The 17,252-nt window shown below is 41.2% G+C and overlaps 1 protein-coding gene across 1 annotated transcript in view; it reads right to left on the bottom strand.

Moving 5' to 3' along the window:
* Positions 1–4,047: 4,047 nt before the first annotated feature.
* Positions 4,048–17,252, bottom strand: part of LOC115471189 (pituitary homeobox 3) — a 192,791-nt gene continuing 179,586 nt past the window's right edge. The window contains exon 4 of the mRNA XM_030204885.1: positions 4,048–5,413. Coding sequence (XP_030060745.1) covers positions 4,850–5,413 — 564 coding nt within the window. The 3' untranslated portion in view covers positions 4,048–4,849. The remainder of the gene's footprint in view (positions 5,414–17,252) is intronic.

Here is a 17,252-nt window from a genome sequence, read left to right as displayed (position 1 = left end):
GCACTGACCCAAGGTCTCTCTCTCTCATGTATTCCCCCTTCCCCAGTCTTCACCCACTCTTTACCCTTACCTGGCTTCAGCTGCAAAAGAAACAGTGGGATTCCTGCTTCCCCACTGCAATACAGCTCACTGAAACAGCCTTGATTTTAGCCTTGATTTTAGCTAGCCAACTGACTCTGTATCACGCATCTTGTTCCCATCATATATCTGCTCTTGGTTCCTCAGCTATATGGTAAGCCGTATTGTAGAAAATCTTCAACATCATATCTATGTTAGTTGAATGTTCTAATGCATGCTTATTAGGTGTATCATTAGTATTATGCTAATACTGTATTATATCTCTAGTGTTTGAATTTCAGCGCTATTAAATGTGTATATTTTTAATACTGTTTCACAGTAGTTCTATTATTTTATTTATTAGGATTTATTTTACCGCCTTTTTGAATGAATTCACTCAAGGCAGTGCACCGTAAGATTAGATCAAACATGAGCAACAATTACAGCAGTAAAAATATTCAAATAATACAACGTATGGCATAGTATACTATTTACAATGTCAACACAATACGTAATAGAACATTTTAATTGATAGAGAAGGGTAAAGCAAAGGTAGAATATATAGATAGGTAAGAGAGTAAGATGAGTTAGAAAGTAAGGTGACTGATTTAAAAAAGGTTGTACATGAGGTCAGAGAGAAGGTTAAATATGATCTCAGCTAGGGTAGGAGTGGATAAACATGTCCTGCTGCAGTATGTGCAGCCCGAGTCACTCCTTATTTATGTTTCAATTTACTGTTTTCAAGTTTATTTCATTTATTGTATTTATGTTCATTCTTGGTTATTGTACTATTGTTATGCTGTTAACAAAATTGTGCATTTTTTGTTAAACTGTACCGGCTGTACACCGCCTTGGGTGGATCCCTTCATAAAGGCGGTTAATAAATCCCAATAAATAAATAAATAAATAAATAAATAAATTAAATAAATAAAGACCAACCTGAACTTCTAGCACTACATAGCTCAAGCTTATAGAGAGTTGAGTCATGGCAGGGAAGCAGCAATCCTGCTATAAGAATTGGCAAGCTTCTGAGGGTCAGAGACAGGCCGGATTCTGGCCCTTGGGCCGTAGGTCGGACAAGCCTGATTTCTATAAAGGAAAGTAGGTGCCTCCAATCCTTCACAGCTGGGTATATATTTTATTACATTTGTACCCTGCGCTTTCCCACTCATAGCAGGTTCAATGCAGCGTACATATTATATACAGGTACTTATTTGTACCTGGGGCAATGGAGGGTTAAGTGACTTGCCCAGAGTCACAAGGAGCTGCCTGTGCCTGCAGTGGGAATCGAACCCAGTTCTCCAGGACCAAAGTCCACCACTCTAACCACTAGGCCACTCCTCTACAACACAGGTAGCATTTAGGTGCAACCACTTTCAGCAGACATAGAGCCAGAGTAAATGCTTCTGCCTAACTGCCCGAGATACATGCGTAGCTTATAGTGGTCTTTTAAAAAACCATTTCAGTTCTTTTTATTGTAAACTGATCAAAAAATTACACACATGCTAAATCTCAATAAACAGCATGTCAAAAGAGAAGATAAACAGATCTAAAGAATCTGAATCATTCTTGCTTCTAATGCAAAAATTGTATAATAATATCAATCTAGTAAACAAAAACATTTATAAATCTGTATTTTAATATTCTTCATAAAAGTCTTTGTAAACTAATCAAACTGTACATTTATACTAAATGTAAAAAAAAAGTATTTCACAAAAGATCATAAATTAGTATATACAAAAATTTGATTCATTCTTGTTGCCAACAGAAGTGTCCTATAGTAAATTTGTCAATAAGATTTTTAAAAAAACAAACAACCATTCATAACTTGTATGTTATTTTCTTAATAGTCCTAGGGAAATGAACTCTATAAGTTACGCATGTAATAACTTGTATGTTATCATTTTCTTAATAGTCCTAGGGAAATGCACTCTATAAGTTACGCATGCAACGGTGAGTCCTGTTCATTCCACTCAAATGTGCACCCACCTGTCAAATAGGCATGTGCTATGTAAGATGCATGCATATTTACAGAAGAGCGCTTAGGCTAATGTTTTAATCACATATGTGTGTATTTGGGACCAGATTATATATATGGCACAATCCCCCCCCCCTCAAAAAAAAAAACTGGCACTGAAAAAAACCAGGCTTGGAGCCATTCTATAAACCTCATCTAAAGATAGGCATGGTTTCTAGAATACGTGTAGCAGCCATCCCTCAACTAAAATTTAGGCACAGCCATTTACGCCAACTAAATCCTGGTATTAATGCCCATGTCTTATTAAGGCAGGGATTGGGCATATTCTGTAACAGTGCTCGTAATTTTCAGGAAGGCCGTGACCCACCCATGCCCCTCCCATGGCCACGCCCCTCCCATGGCTACACCCCTATTGTAATCCAGACATTAGAATTTTTACACACACCTCTTTACAGAATATGCTTAAATCCTAATTAATGCCAATTAGTGCCGATAATTGCTTGTTATTGTCCAATTATCAGCACCGATTAGCTTATTAAACAGTTAAGTTGCATGCGCAAAATTGGCCACATGTGCAGATTTGCGTGCACAACTTTAGTCGCTGTTTATAGAATCAGGAGTTGGAGCATAAATCTTGGCATCCACTGTATAGAATTACCCCTTATCCCCCAGATTCTATAAAGGGCACTCAAGTCTCTGCACCCAAATTTGGGAATGATCCAGAGACGCATGTGCAACCTAATTGATTAACAAGCCAATTAACATCAATAAATGGATGCCAACAATTAGTGATGTTAATTCGCACCAATTAGGGGTTCTGCGCACACCTGGCTGTGTGTGCTTCTAAAAGTGCCTGGGTGCCCAGATTGCATCGTGTGGAACCCAGAAGGGGGCATGGGTGGGTTAGGGGCATTCTCAAAATATGCACATGGTGTTATTGAATTCTGGAGATGCGTGCTTACTCTGGGGCACATTTTACAGAATAGCGCTGATCACTGATTTTTCCTGGCGCCTATTTTTCAATGCATTTACTGATTTTGGCCCTATATGTCTTTTGGCCTTAAAAAGTATGTACTAACTGGCACAAATTTTGCCAATGGGGCTTTCCATGCAAACCCAATAAATTATGGGGTTTTGTACATTTTGCTTCGGAAGCCTCATCAGTGTTTATCTTGCTACAGAGATACTTGGCTTGCAAGTGCCCATCTAGAACTACGATTGGCACTAGCGGTATTTGGCTGTTTACTACAGTAACTTAGTTTCACTGATGGTACATTTGGATTTTCCCACTGCAGTGTATTCGATTTGGCCCTTTTTTGCCTGGACTCCTCCTGACGAAGGCATAGGCCGAAACACAGACCATGTAGGGTCCACGCTTCAGTGAAACCTGATTTACTGTGCTGTTTTAAAGTGAAACATTTACAATATAGACTTGTTTAACCTTCCTTGATTCATTGCCCTGGTCATTCCCACCCTTTGGCTTGCTTGTGCTGACCTTTGTGGCATTGCTCATCTTCTCTCTTTTTTTTGTTGTTTGGAAGCCTCACCAGTGAAATTTTTTGCCATTTATTTCTCCTTCACCATTTTGTTTGTAACTCACCGCACACAAGATTTTTCCAAATTGATGAGCTTCTTTAATACAAATCATGTAAAGCAGCTATTAAGTCTGAATTTAGTGAAAACACCTTGGTGGACCAGTTTTCACAAAAAAAAAAAAATCTGTACTTTGGTGAAGTGTAAGCATTGTGTCTATTTTGTCCCTGCACAGAACAAATTTTCATGCAAAGTGTGCTACCCATCTCCCAGGAAACTCGCTCAGGAAATCCCTTGTCTGTTTCAGAGATATCCAGTGCACATAGTAGGGTCTGTCTTACTGCATACCCTCTCAAGGCTTGTACAGATTATTCTCTGTGATCGTCTCCTCCTTCCTTTTCTCCATTGAGGAATGGATAAGCAGAATGCTGAATGAGTTACTCAAATATTTTATTTTTCTTTGAAAATGGAGTTGGGGTCATGGGGGAGGAGAGATGGGAGAGCCTGGGCTTTGCTGCCAAAGCAAATTTGTTTGGAATTACACTTTCAAAGAAATTCAGAGCAGACTTGACATTTTCAAAACAGGAAACATGGTTTATGAGAGGTGGTGTATTTTTCAGGGTATACTCAAACTTTTGTTTTAAATTTTTACATCATAGATTATTCCATATATAAACCAAAAAAGTTTATGATTATTAATTAATGTATTTATTTATGCTTTAAAAATGTGTACCAACTGAGAAGGTTTGTTTTTCTGCCTTGGTGCAACAGGCTGGGACTACGCCTGTGATAAATTGGTATTGGTGGCACAGAAAGAAAACAGACATCTTGCTTTTTGTTCAGTTAAATAAGCTCTGAGAAGTGATCAGCTTTGGCCCAGGGCCCAGATTTTTTCCACCGAGTTTATGACTTGGTTGCTTTTGGCTTTAACCAGTGTCTTCCTTCCAGGCATGAAGTACTGTCCTACTTTAAAGGTTGTGGCACTCAGGGGAGGGGGGAATGGTGGGCACAAGGTACAGGAAAGTGGCATCGGGGCAACTTCTGTCTCCTCAACCATTGTTCATAGAAGGGTATTTAGCACATCTTCAAAAATATAAACTAAAATCAAGGGAAAACAGCAATAAGAGTCAGTCTGCATTAGCATTCACCAGAAATTCAACTGAAAGGTCTTCATCGAGTACCGGCTGTCTGTGACTCACTTTCTCCCAGAAGAACACGTGTTTTAGGGCTGATAGTTCTCTTTAATGCAAGACTAATGTCAAGTCCTTAAAAATTGGTCCTTCATACGGGCCTGTCCACAGCATACTGGCAGGGGCTCAGGTTGGAAGATGGAGTCTGCACAGCGGGATAGGTGAAGTTGGCGTGTTGTTTGGCCTTCAGCCGCAAGCTTGCTAGGCTAGAGTTGCAAGTGTCCCTGTACATGTAAGGGCCAGCAGTGGAGGCATAAGGACAGGCACTGCCAGAAACAGCCGAGCCTAAGCTAGGGCTATTGAGATTGTTGATGTTTCCCAAATTATTCAGGCTAGATCCTGGCACTCCAGTTACCGCTGAGGGGACCATGGAAGAAGGCATAGTCATGGAGGCAATGGAGCTGGGTGGGGAGAACATGGATTGGGTGGAAAGGGGACTTACATTCATTGAGTTGAAGAATGGAAAGCTCTTAGCTGACAAGGGGCTAGTAGCTAGACCTTTGGTGGCCCAGTTGTTATAGGAATAGCCTGAATACACATCATCATAAGGCTGCATGAGTCCATTGAATTGTGCTCCAAAACTGTTCTTGCACAGCTCAGCCTGCTGGCTTCTCTCTCTTTTTCTCCACTTGGCTCTGCGGTTCTTAAACCACACCTATGAAGAAATGAGAAAAATTGCTTAGTATAGAACACTGCTATTTCACTGAGATTAGAATGAAGTACGGTATCATATTATCAATGACATCACTCTTTCTGTGTCTCTACTTCTCAAGCAGCTTGGATTACAGAAGGATTAAAACCAGAAAATAATTGTAATTTACTTGCAAGATTGTGTGGTGAATGTCATAAATTCAACATAATTATAATAGGGCAGTGCTCATTTATACATATATGGGGGTATGTTTTACAAGGAGCTGCCTGGTTTTGTGACAAGAATGCATGTAAATGTTGATATTCTAGTCATCTATCAAAGAAACATCTATCTTTCGAAAATCTCTGAAAACATTCTTCTTCAACAAGGCCTACAATGAGAACTTATAACCTCACTAAGACCACTCAACTATGAACGCACACCTCCTATAATTAACCTAACAACTCTCTTCCCTCACCCCTTCCTAAGCGCTACACATTACTAACTGTATCCGATATCCTGTTATGACATTGTTATCAAATCTATGTAAGCCACATTGAGCCTGCAAATAGGTGGGGGAATGTGGGATACAAATGCAAATAAGTAATCAAAAAAAGGAAAACTCTCATGATAACTGTGGCGCAGAAAAAAGTACTTGAATCTGACCCAATAAAGATTCTGTGGAATGTATCTGTTCTAATTTTGAAAGTACAACAGGGAAAAGTCTCAGGATTCCCCAACCTCCAGCCTATATATATATATACAAGGCTTCACTTTGAGACCGTAGTGCTCTTCCAATATCGGAGGGGGTTATCATCACAGTCAGAAAAACCCTTGTGTTTCAAAAAGTAAAGGATACTAAAAGAATCCACAGAATCAAAAAAACGGGGGAGGATCCATCTCAGAAGAACTAATATTAACAAATTAAACTTAACTTTTTCACATGCAGGTATGGATAAAGAAGTGTCATGGGTTCCAAACACACCGACTCAGGCCTCAGTTTTGCAACAAAATCGCTGTATCAAGGCATGTATTTACCACAAATTTAAACACAGGTCCAATTCCTGCTAGTCATCAACACATATGTATGTAAATGACCCTGTTACAGCTGTGCATTATTCTATAAGTACTCACCAAGATGCGATGTACTTTGCAGGTGAGTGTTCACATAGGTAGAGTTTGGTTAAAGAACGGGAGGGGTACACACTTACACAGATACACCAGATTCTATATATGGTGACTAAAGTTCTGCATGCAAATTTGGCAGTGCTGCCAAATTGCGTATGCAACTTAATTATGTAACGAGCCATTCGGCGCTGGTAACTGACCAATAATGAGCAATTATCAGCACTAATTTGAATTTACATGAGCAACTTTCTAAGCATATTCTGTAAAGTGGTGCATGTAAATTCTAATGCGCTGAGCTCAAAAGGGGCATGGCCATGGGAGGGGCAGGGGCGGGTTGTGGGCCTTCCTAGAAACTATGCGCACTACGCCCGATCTGTGCCTCAGTTAGGCGCAGGTATTTATATCCAGTTTTAGTTGGTATAAATGGTCGCACCTAAATTTAGTCACACGTCCGGGCACTAAGTGTATTCTATAAACCGTGCCTAACATTATCGAATAGTGCTAAGCACGTTTCTTCTACACTGATTTTTTTAAAATTCTTTATTTGTATTTTTAATATACAATTAACAAGGATAACCTTGCAACAGAAACACAGGCAAATAATAAGTAATATTGATATCCTACATCTTTCAGGCATTAAATTGATGGAAATATCTTATACAGGACAAGAAAATTAGAATTAACTAATCAACAAAATAAGGTAATACATCAGCCTTTCTTAGACCTCAAAAACTAAGGGGGGGGAGTGATAGAGTTAGAGAAGTATTCAAAATAGGTAACATATATTAAAAGTAAAAGCTGCCTTTTCTCCAAATTATTTCTACATTTACTTCAACTGTTTCATTTCTAGAAACGATTTCAGTTGTTCCGGTGAAAAGAAATTATATTTTGTTTGGCCTAATTTTACTACACATTTAGACGGATATGCCAAAAAAAGGAGCCCCCAATATCAATTGTCTTTTGTTTCAAAGCAAGAAACGCCTTTCTTTTCTTTTCTGTTGTGTTTGTTTAGTCACGTCTGGATACGTCCAGACTTTAGATCCACAAAATTGATTCTTTGAATTCCGAAAATAAAATCTTAGGATATTATAATAGTCCTGCTCAAAAACCAAGGAAATTATTAATGTGGCTCTATCAAGTATTATTTCCGTTGATTGTTCCAGTATTTCAGAGATGTTTTGTAAGTCCGGTGTATTGTGTTCAATTCCTCGTAATTCCCCCTTTGGTTTAAGAATAAAATAAATCTTGTTCACTGGAGGAATAGTCTCTGGGGGAATTTTTAATATCTCAGTCAAATATCTGTGGAATGTTTCTATCGGGGTTACCCCCGATACCTTAGGAAAATTTAAAAGACGGAGGTTAAGCCGTCTATTATAATTTTCTAACTGCTCAATTTTCCTTCTCATGTCCATATTATCTTTAAGAGCCACATCTTTAAAATCCTTAAGCGAATCTACATCTTTTCTCAAAGTTGTCACTTGCTTTGTTAAATCTTCTTTAACAGAATCAACAGTTATTTTTAAGTCCTCAAATTTGGCATTTAAATTTATAACATCACCTGAGGTTTTCTGAAGTGTAGCATTCATCCGGTCTAACATCACCCAAAGCGTTTCCAGTGTCACCTCCAAGCTTTTCACTGAGGGAAGCAAAGTTCCATCAGCCTTCAGGGTCGTTTGTTGCGGGCCTGGGTCCTTGCTGGTTGCCCCTACCGATACATTTCCGGAATCGGCGGGGTTTCCCTCCAGGGCCGCCATCGACGCTGGATAGGGAGGGATCGTCGAGGTAGATGGGGGTGGTTGATTTTTTTTGGTGCAATATATAGAATCTAGTCCATAGATTATATGATTTTATAATCCATTTGTGGTCTTTTGGCAGGTATAAATGTCCGTGCCTACATTAGTATTCTATAAAGAAAGATAGACACCTATTGTTCATTATAGAATAGGCTTCAAAGAGGTGCCTATCTATCACCTGAACCTAGGCACCCCTTTATAGAATTACCCTCCATGTTACTTTGCCCCAGGTTCAAAATAAGTACCTGTGCATAGTATGTAAACTGCTTTGAGCATAATCACAGAAAGGCGGTATATCAAGTCCCATTCCCGTTCCCTTTTGCCAGAGACAGTGTTCAGCTGTTGAGCAAATGTACTGCATTTAACTCAGCTGTTTCTCTATTTTTACATTGTGGAAGAAGATTCTACCTGCAAAAGACCCCTGAAGCAGGCTTTTGTAAGTTGAAACATGGTTCCATGTTGGGTCTTTGCTCTCCAGTAAAATACATCCTTGAGAATTCGCCAGTGTTGGAAGAATCACTTTTACCTTACTGTCCTACTGCTCTGCCTATTCCATAACGTTTTTTTTGTTCCTCTACTTTGCTAGTTTCCTTCACACTGAATTACAGAAATCCATGTAATTTATTATGACATTATATTCTGGAAGAAAATTCACCTTAAATGATTGTGCACAAAAAGGCGGTGTATCAAGAATTTAATAAATATAAAAATAAACATGGCAAAGAGCACAAGGAAGTTTGGAAACCTGCACAAAAATGGCAGATCACCTCCTTTGAAAAATTATGCATAATGATGCAGAATCAGGACAGGTGAGATCATGTATTTTGCCATATTTGTTAATACAGTTCAACCCTCATGTTATAAGCAAATAACACGAGGGAAGCGTGGCTCCCAATTTGATTAACAGGAGATGGCGTGATGTCACAACGGCCGAAGTTGAAGCCATCTCTACACACTCAGAGCTGAGAACTCCGTCTCATTTTAATGCCTCCTTGGGTTAAAGAAATGTCTGAAACCTCAAACATACGGAAGAAGTTCAGTTTAGAAGAAAAAATTCCTGTGCTCAATAGAATCAGATCTGGAGTCCAGCAAACCCAAGTGGCTAGAGACCTAGCAGTGAACTAGTCAACAGTTCATGGATGGAAAAAAGAGGAGGAGAAACTTCATGATGCTGAAAGCAACACCATTCACAATGTTTTTTAAAGGGCTTCCCTGCTGCTGTGTTTGCCAGCTGTGCCGGCGCTGCAATGTTATCTCTCTTCCCACCCCAACCCCCAAAGCCTGTATTTTTTTGGGCTCCTGTGATGGTAGCTTAGTGGAAGTGGAAGTAGTGGTGACAGGGCGAAGGGAAGAGAAGGGAGATGCTGGACACTTTGAGGGGAAGGGAAGGAGAGAGATGCTGAACACCTGGGAAGGGGGCTAAGGAAGGGGAGATGCTGACTACAGGGATGGGGCAATAGGGAAGAAGAGATGCTGGAAACCTGAGGAGGTATGGAAGGGAAGATGAGATGCTGAACTATGGGTGGGGTTGGGTGGAGAAAGGCAGGAGTTGCTGTATGGCTGATGCTTTGTCTAGGGCATCCAATGCCCTTGGGCTGGACCTAGGCATCTTGCCCCTGGTCTCCTTTGCCCTCAGCAGGCTAGCTCCCAAAGGTCTTTCTGTAGCCTATTCCTGTACACCTCACTCCCCTTCTAAAACAAATGTATCTTCAATTGTTTCCTTGACTTCTTCTTGTAATGATTGGGAGGGGAGCCCACGAATATAATGTTGAACTTACAGATATGCTAAATAATCTTTGGTTGACAACTGATTTCTCTCCACAAGAATGGGAAATGACAACATCTTGCCACCCTCATCTGGGCCTTTGCTACTTCAGACTTGAAAAGTTCCATTAGTCATGCCCAGACGGAAGGTGCAGTTAATGGCAACCATGGAGTCACCCTCCAATCTAGTTTCATACATTTACAATGCCAGAGTTGTCTTAGGGTCTCTTTTACTAAGGTGCGCTAGCGGTTTTAGTATGTGCTAATATTTAGGGCACACTAAACATTAGAGACGTACATGGGAATATATGGATGTTGCTAACGTTTAGCATGCCCTAAGTATTAGCGTGCACTAAAAACGCTAACATGCCTTAGTAAAAGAGGCCCTAAGAGAACATTTAGCACACTAAAGCATACCTCTTTGTCTAAGGTAGAGTCTTTACTTGAATCACATAGCTTGTCTTCAATGGATAGAGCAACACTTGTTCATACAGAAGATGAGCTGAATTCACCACGCCTTATGGCCACTGTTTTAATGTGTTTGATATGTCATACCTTATGAAACACCTGGAAGGGCTAACCCCTCCCCCCCCTTGAGAGAGTACTGTAAAAGCTGTAGTTTGCCACTGTTCTATATAATTTAATTTAAGTTGGGTATTTATAGTCCGCTTGACCGTGAAGTTCTAGGAGGAGTACAATCAACTGAGAATCAACAATAAACAGTCATTTTACAGAAAACTGAAAGACACATAATAACTGATTACATAATTGGAGTCATATAAAATAAATGGATACATGATTGGATAGTTACAGTTAATTCAAATAAATGGCGTTCATAGTGACACGCTGAAGCAACGAAGTGATGTAAGAAGTATTAAAAGTATTAAACAATGCTGCAAGAAGTATCAAAAGAGGCATTTAGAAGTCCAGTTATATTGAGGTTGGGTAATTTAGGGGATCTGGGAAGTATTAAAAGTAGTCTGAAGATGTAAAGTAGCGTTTGAGGATAATATTTGTGAGTAATGTCTGGCGGTAGGTTATGGGGTGGAAAGTTCAGCTCCAAAGTATTTTTGGAAGAGCCAGGTTTTTATTGATCTTCGAAAGGGCATATTCTGAGACCTGTCTGGTATTTTGCAGAAGAGAGTTCCAAAGTTCAGCTTCTTTACCTCCCTGTTGTCAAGTTGAAGGTTTTCTAATTTTGATATTCCCGTGGATAGTGATAGTCTAGTATCCTAAACGGATCTGAGTAATCTTCTAGGTTGATAGATGTAAGTATTTGTAGATATGATGGCATTATTCCACGGAGGGTTTTGAAGATGGTGATGAGTATCTTAAAGTTGTAATAACCTGAGGTTTGGAGCCACTCGCAGCCCTCCGGGCAAGCCTCTTCACACCCTCAGGCTCATCTTGCAGCACAGTTCAGGTCAGGGTAGTAAAATTAACCTGTCTGGGTTTTTTCTCCTTATTTTCTCCACAGGATTCCACACATTTAATCCATGATAAAGGTAACCAGAATAATAACAAAACAATCCAAATCTCTAAAGAAAGATCCTCAAAGTCCTTGTTGTCATGGAAAATAATCCACTCAAGGTACATCCAATTTGGAAAGTTCAGCAGTTCAAAATACTCTGCTTCTAGCAGTGAGTCCTTTTCCTCTGGAAGGGCTGGCAGCTTATCTCCCACTACACAGCCTTATTCCTGCTATGTCCGCCCATAGCTGTTCTTACTTGCTAGGCATAATCCCTTTCAGTGGATTCCCACTCTATCTCAGCATTTCATCCATCTGATTCTAGAGGCATTTCCTTACCCTCTTCTGTGTAGTCCATGAGTCCCTCAGTTTGGATTGGGCTAAGAGGAACTCCTCCTTCCCCTCTCCCTGGAGAGGAGGGATCATGTATTGTCTTTTTATGGATTTTCCCTGTGCCTCTCCCCCCCCCCCAGAGTATGCACTGGGTCTTTCATTTTTCCCTTATGTTTAGGATCCCAAGGGTTTTCTCGGGGATTGGGTTTCTTGGTGCCTTTCCTCCTAGCAGGGATTGCTACACCCGCTTCATCACAAAGTCTACTCTTGCCTTAAGGGGGAACCAGTGCAATTTTATTAAGAAAGGGGTGGTGTAATCAGTCCAACGTCCATTGCCTATTAATTTTGCAGCTGTATTTATGACTACCTGCAATTTTTAAAAAAAATTCTTTATCTGGTAAGCCTAAGTATATTGTGTTGCAGTAATCGAGGCCTGAGAGAACCATGGCTTGGGCCATGTTGTGAAAGTGTGTGGGTTTCAGGAGGTATTTGATGTGCCTGAGCAATCTCAATTTGTAGAAAAATTTTTTGATTATGTTGTTTATCTGTGTAGACATGGTCAAGTGCAAGTCTAGCCAGATTCCTAAGATCTTAATTTCTTTTTTTAGTGGTATGGTCAAACCTGTTAGGAAAGGGAACGAGCTTGGAGGATCAAGAAGGCTGTTGTCCAGCCTTAGGATATTTGTTTTGTCCAGGTTGATTTTGAGGTTGAGGGAGCAGAGCCATGTGTATAGGACATGGAAGACCTCTTTCATCAGTAGGTATGCTGTTGAGGGATTTTGGGTGGGGAAGAGCAGAAAGTTATCATCCACATTGGAGTAATAGTTAATTTGAAAAAGTTTCAAAATGTGTCCTAAGTTGAGGAGGTAGAAATTGAAGAGAATGGGGGATAGTGGTGATCCTTGAGGGACTCCTTGCTTCATGGATCAGGATTGGGTTCGGAATTGTTGGCATGTTACTTGGATGGTTCTATTTTTCAGGAAGCCTATGAACCAGTTGATGACTTCGCCTCCTATAGTCACTTCCTCTAGAAATATTAGAAGCATTTCATGCTTGACTAGGTCAAAGGCGGTGGATAGGTCTAATTGCATGAGGAAGATTTGTTGGTCTTTGTCTAGGAGTAGGTGTAGTTCGGACAACATGCTTGCCAGTACTGTTTCTGTACTGAATAGAAGTCAGAATCTTGATTGCATTGGGTCTAGTAGCTGGTGTTTGTCTATGTAGTCTTGCAGTTCGTATGCCACTACTGCCTCCATGATTTTTGTAATGGTGGGGATTTTAGCTACCAGGTGGTAGTTATTTGATGTATTTCTATCAAAGTTCTCCCCTTGGAGCAGTGGGGTTGGGATGATTCTGTCTAGTACCTCTGGGAAGATTCCCTTCCTCAGTATGGTCTGCATCATGTCAATCATGTAGGCTATTGACTTTGGAGTGGTCGTTCTAAGGAAGTCAAATCTGCATGGATCTAGGGACAGGATCCTTTCACGAATCTAGTAATTGTCATCTTGAGTTGTTCTGAGGTGGTTTCTGTGAAGGTGGTCCAGAAGCGCTCTGGTACTTGTCTTCAGAACAGTCAATCGTAATGGAGTGTTGATTTGGAGTTTTTGGAATTGAGTTTATTAATGTTTCTGATTTGGTTTGAAAGAATTTGGCCAGTTCCTCCGTAGTTAGCTTTGTTCCCATTTGTGCTTGTATTGGTTTTGCGAGTGATCCAACCAACTGGAAAAGGGTACTGGTAGAGTTGCTGCTCTCTGAGAGATTGCAGGAGTAGTATATCTGTTTTTCCAGTCTTAACCTTTTCTTGTACTGTCTGATAAAGTGTTCTCCATGTTAACTTTTCCTGGGGGTTTTGTGTCTCCAGCCATCTTCGTTCAAGTTCTCTGCATGACTTCTTTAGGTGTAGTATTTTTTCGGTATATTTATTTTTTATTACATTTGTACCCCGCGCTTTCCCACTCATGGCAGGCTCAATGCGGCTTACATGGGGCAATGGAGGGTTAAGTGACTTGCCCAAAGTCACAAGGAGCTGCCTGTGCCTGAAGTGGGAATTGAACTCAGTTCCACAGTTCCCCAGGACCAAAGTCCACCACCCTAACCACTAGGCCACTCCAAGGACTGGTGACTGTCCTGGGAGTATTTTTCAGTTTTAGTGGTGCTGTGTCATCTAGGTTGTTAGTCAATGCTTGATTCCAGATGGAGACCGTTTCTTGTGGGGAGAGGTTTATGTTCCATATGTGTTCCAGTTGTTTTTCTGTTAGATCCCAGAGCAATTTTGCCACTGGAGAAAATTGTTTCTCTTTGGGGAGTTTTCCCATTTGGTTTGCACAATAGGCCTCCCTTGTGGGATTGGCCTGTGTTGACTAGTTTGAGATCTAATTCTTTTAGGAACAATATAAATGATTGGGTTTCCTTGTTCTTTCTATCTTCAAGATGTATGTTGAAGTCTCCTATAATAGTGGTCAGAGGTAGGGATGCTAGGCTTTGCGTTATGAAGGATAGTAACTCTTACATGGCAGTGTGCCAGGGGCCTGATGGTCAGTAGAGAACTATTAGGCCCTGGGTGTGATTGTGGGATGAGAGAGGAACAGTATTTTCAAGAAGAATACTTTAAGATCTTTTCCCATTAGACTATCTATTAGTTCCAGTTTAAGGAGGGGAGGGATCAGTGTATTACAGAGACTCATCCTCTTTGTTTGTTGTTTCTGTGAATTGAATGGATGGTGTAATTTGGTGGATGTAGTTGTCACTGAACCATTACATCTTCCGGTGCAAGCCAAGTTTCCACTATGCACATAATATCAGTTTTTCTCCTTGCTGAGGTCCCTAAAGGAGTCGATTTTATTTTTAGTGGATATGGCATTGAAGTAGCCTATTTTGCAAACCTTTTGGTCTGTATGGGTGATAATCTGTTGTTTTATGTCAGTTCTTTTGAATCGGTTTGATAAATCTATAGTTCTTGGGAATGTCAAGTCTTGCATTTAGTTATGAATTTCTTGCTGAGGTAGTTGAGAGTGGGGTGGATACTTCATTGCAGGTAATTAGATTGTGGAGCCTGATGGTCGGCCTGTAATTAGGTGTATGTATTGTTTTGGGTATAGCTGCTGGCCTGAAGTGTCTCCAGATCAGTATGGGTCAGAGTAGAGTCATTTTGGTGTATGATCACTGTTCGTGCAATTGTGGGGTTGGGTCCGGGTTGTGGGTTGCTTCTATGTAGCTTACAGTACCCAGATTAATAGAGACCTGGATAAACTTACAGGACCCAGATTAATAGTGACCTAGATAAAGCCATGTTCTTGTTGGATTGTGGTATTCTTATTGCTTACTTACAGTTAGATGGATGCTATTCATTGATAGTTTCCTGGTCTCGCTGGGTCTGCTTGGGTCTCATGAAGGGGCTCATTAAGGGGCATGACCTGCCTCTTAGGTACACCTCTTCGGCTCAACACCTCAGGGGTGTATTCCTTTAAGTAGATGCTCCAGCATCTGATGTCACGGAGCTGTGTTCAGCCTGCTCGTTTTCAGCCCTCCTCTGTACAACAGTCCCGTTTGAGAGATGGGGTGATGTTGGGTACAGGTCAAGCCCAACTTGATGGGGTTTTCTGGGTAATCTGGGTTAGCTGGTGTTGAGTCTTTCATGTGTCTCCAAATGGCGGCTGGGCTTCAGGATGCTTCAGGGGTATATTCCTTTAAATAGATGCTACAGCATCTGATGTCATGGAGCTGCATTCAGCCTGCTTGTTTTAAGACCTCCGTACAGCCCTACTAGAGAGAACAGGGTGATGTTGGGTACAGTCAGATCCGGGCATCCAGCCCAGCTTGATGGGGTTCACTGGGTTAGCTGGCACTGTGCCTTTGGTGTGTCTCCAAATGGCGGCTGGGCTTGAGGACACCTCAGGGGTGTATTCCACACAGCAAGAGCAGCAGCCCAAAGAACTCATGGCCTGTGTCTGCCCCGAACCCCATCTCTCATGCGCTCTCTTCCACTGCTCCTTTTTACCTGTGTGGAAAGGAGCATAAACCTGTATATTCTCTAATTGCATCTTTCCATATCTCTGAAGGTATATGGGACCCGTTTGCAGTATTATATCAGTCAGGGGCTGGAAAAAAAGGACTGCCTTACTTTTTGAGGAGAGGTATTTTACTTTTAATCAGAGCCCTGCTCAAAACATGATTGCGTTATTCTTAAACAGAGCCCTGCTCAACACATGATTGCGTCAGTGACTAATGTTCTAGGGGACTTTGAATGGAAGCTAAGTAGCGCTTTTTTCTAATTATTTAAATAATTTTGTTTTGTACGTAATTGTATTATTTATATTAAAAACAACACTGTATTGCACACATGCACATAAAATTATTTTGTACCTTTGATTACAAATTTTTGGTACTAATGGAAGTTGGAGTTATCTACATCTCTCAATAACCAATGTATGATGGTCCAAATATCACAATAATGGTGTTTTTTTTTAGTAATATTAGTTAGATTCATCTATTAAATACCTGACAGACACTTTAACTCAGTGGCATAGCCATGGGGAGGGGCAGGTGGGCAGGATCCCACATAGTAGGGCTCAGGCTCACTCAGCAGTAGCGCACCCTTGTGGTAGCTGGAAGGGATCCTCAAGCCCCACCAACTGAAGACTTCCATCAGAGATGCCCAGAAATCCCTGCTGCCAAACTCAGCAGTCATCAGCAGTGTTCCTGAGCTGCTGACACTGGCACCCCATGCATGCTCACTTTTCACACATGTGCAGGCTGACGGTATTAGTGGCTCAAGAATGCTGCCACCAACTGCTGAACTTGGTTCAGAGAGTTCTGGGTGCTTTCAGAGAAGGTATTCAGCTGGTGGGGCTCGGGGATCCCAGCCAGCTCAGGTATTTATATTATAAGTTGAGTTGGGGGGGGGGGGGGGGTTCCAGAGGAGCAGGGGACAAAGAGGACTTTTCATGCTTACCCATTTTTCTTGTAGGCCCATCCAAAATGTGCCATCTGTCTACACTACTAGTTTAATGTAATGGGCTGAAATTTAACTGAGGGTGGTGCAAGGCTGAAGGTCTGCCTGGGGCATCTAATGCTCATGCACCAGCCCTGACCAGTCAGTGCACTGTTAAGTGATGACTAGGACTCCCTTCTCTTAAATATAGTTTCTGCAGTATCTCTAACCCTACCTAGCCCAATGAAAATTAGTCAGGTTCAGGAATAAAACCTACAGCTTTTTCACTGACATTAATAAGAGCCGGTGGTGGGAGGCGGGACTGGTGGTTGGGAGGCGGGGATAGTGCTGGGCAGACTTATACTGTCTATGCCAGAACCGATGGTGGGAGGCGGGGATAGTGGTTGGGAGGCGGGGATAGTACTGGGCAGACTTATACGGTCTGTG

This window comes from Microcaecilia unicolor, chromosome 5 (assembly GCF_901765095.1).
Source record: "Microcaecilia unicolor chromosome 5, aMicUni1.1, whole genome shotgun sequence".
Lineage (NCBI taxonomy): Eukaryota > Metazoa > Chordata > Amphibia > Gymnophiona > Siphonopidae > Microcaecilia > Microcaecilia unicolor.
This window is presented reverse-complemented; position numbering and strand designations above follow the sequence as displayed.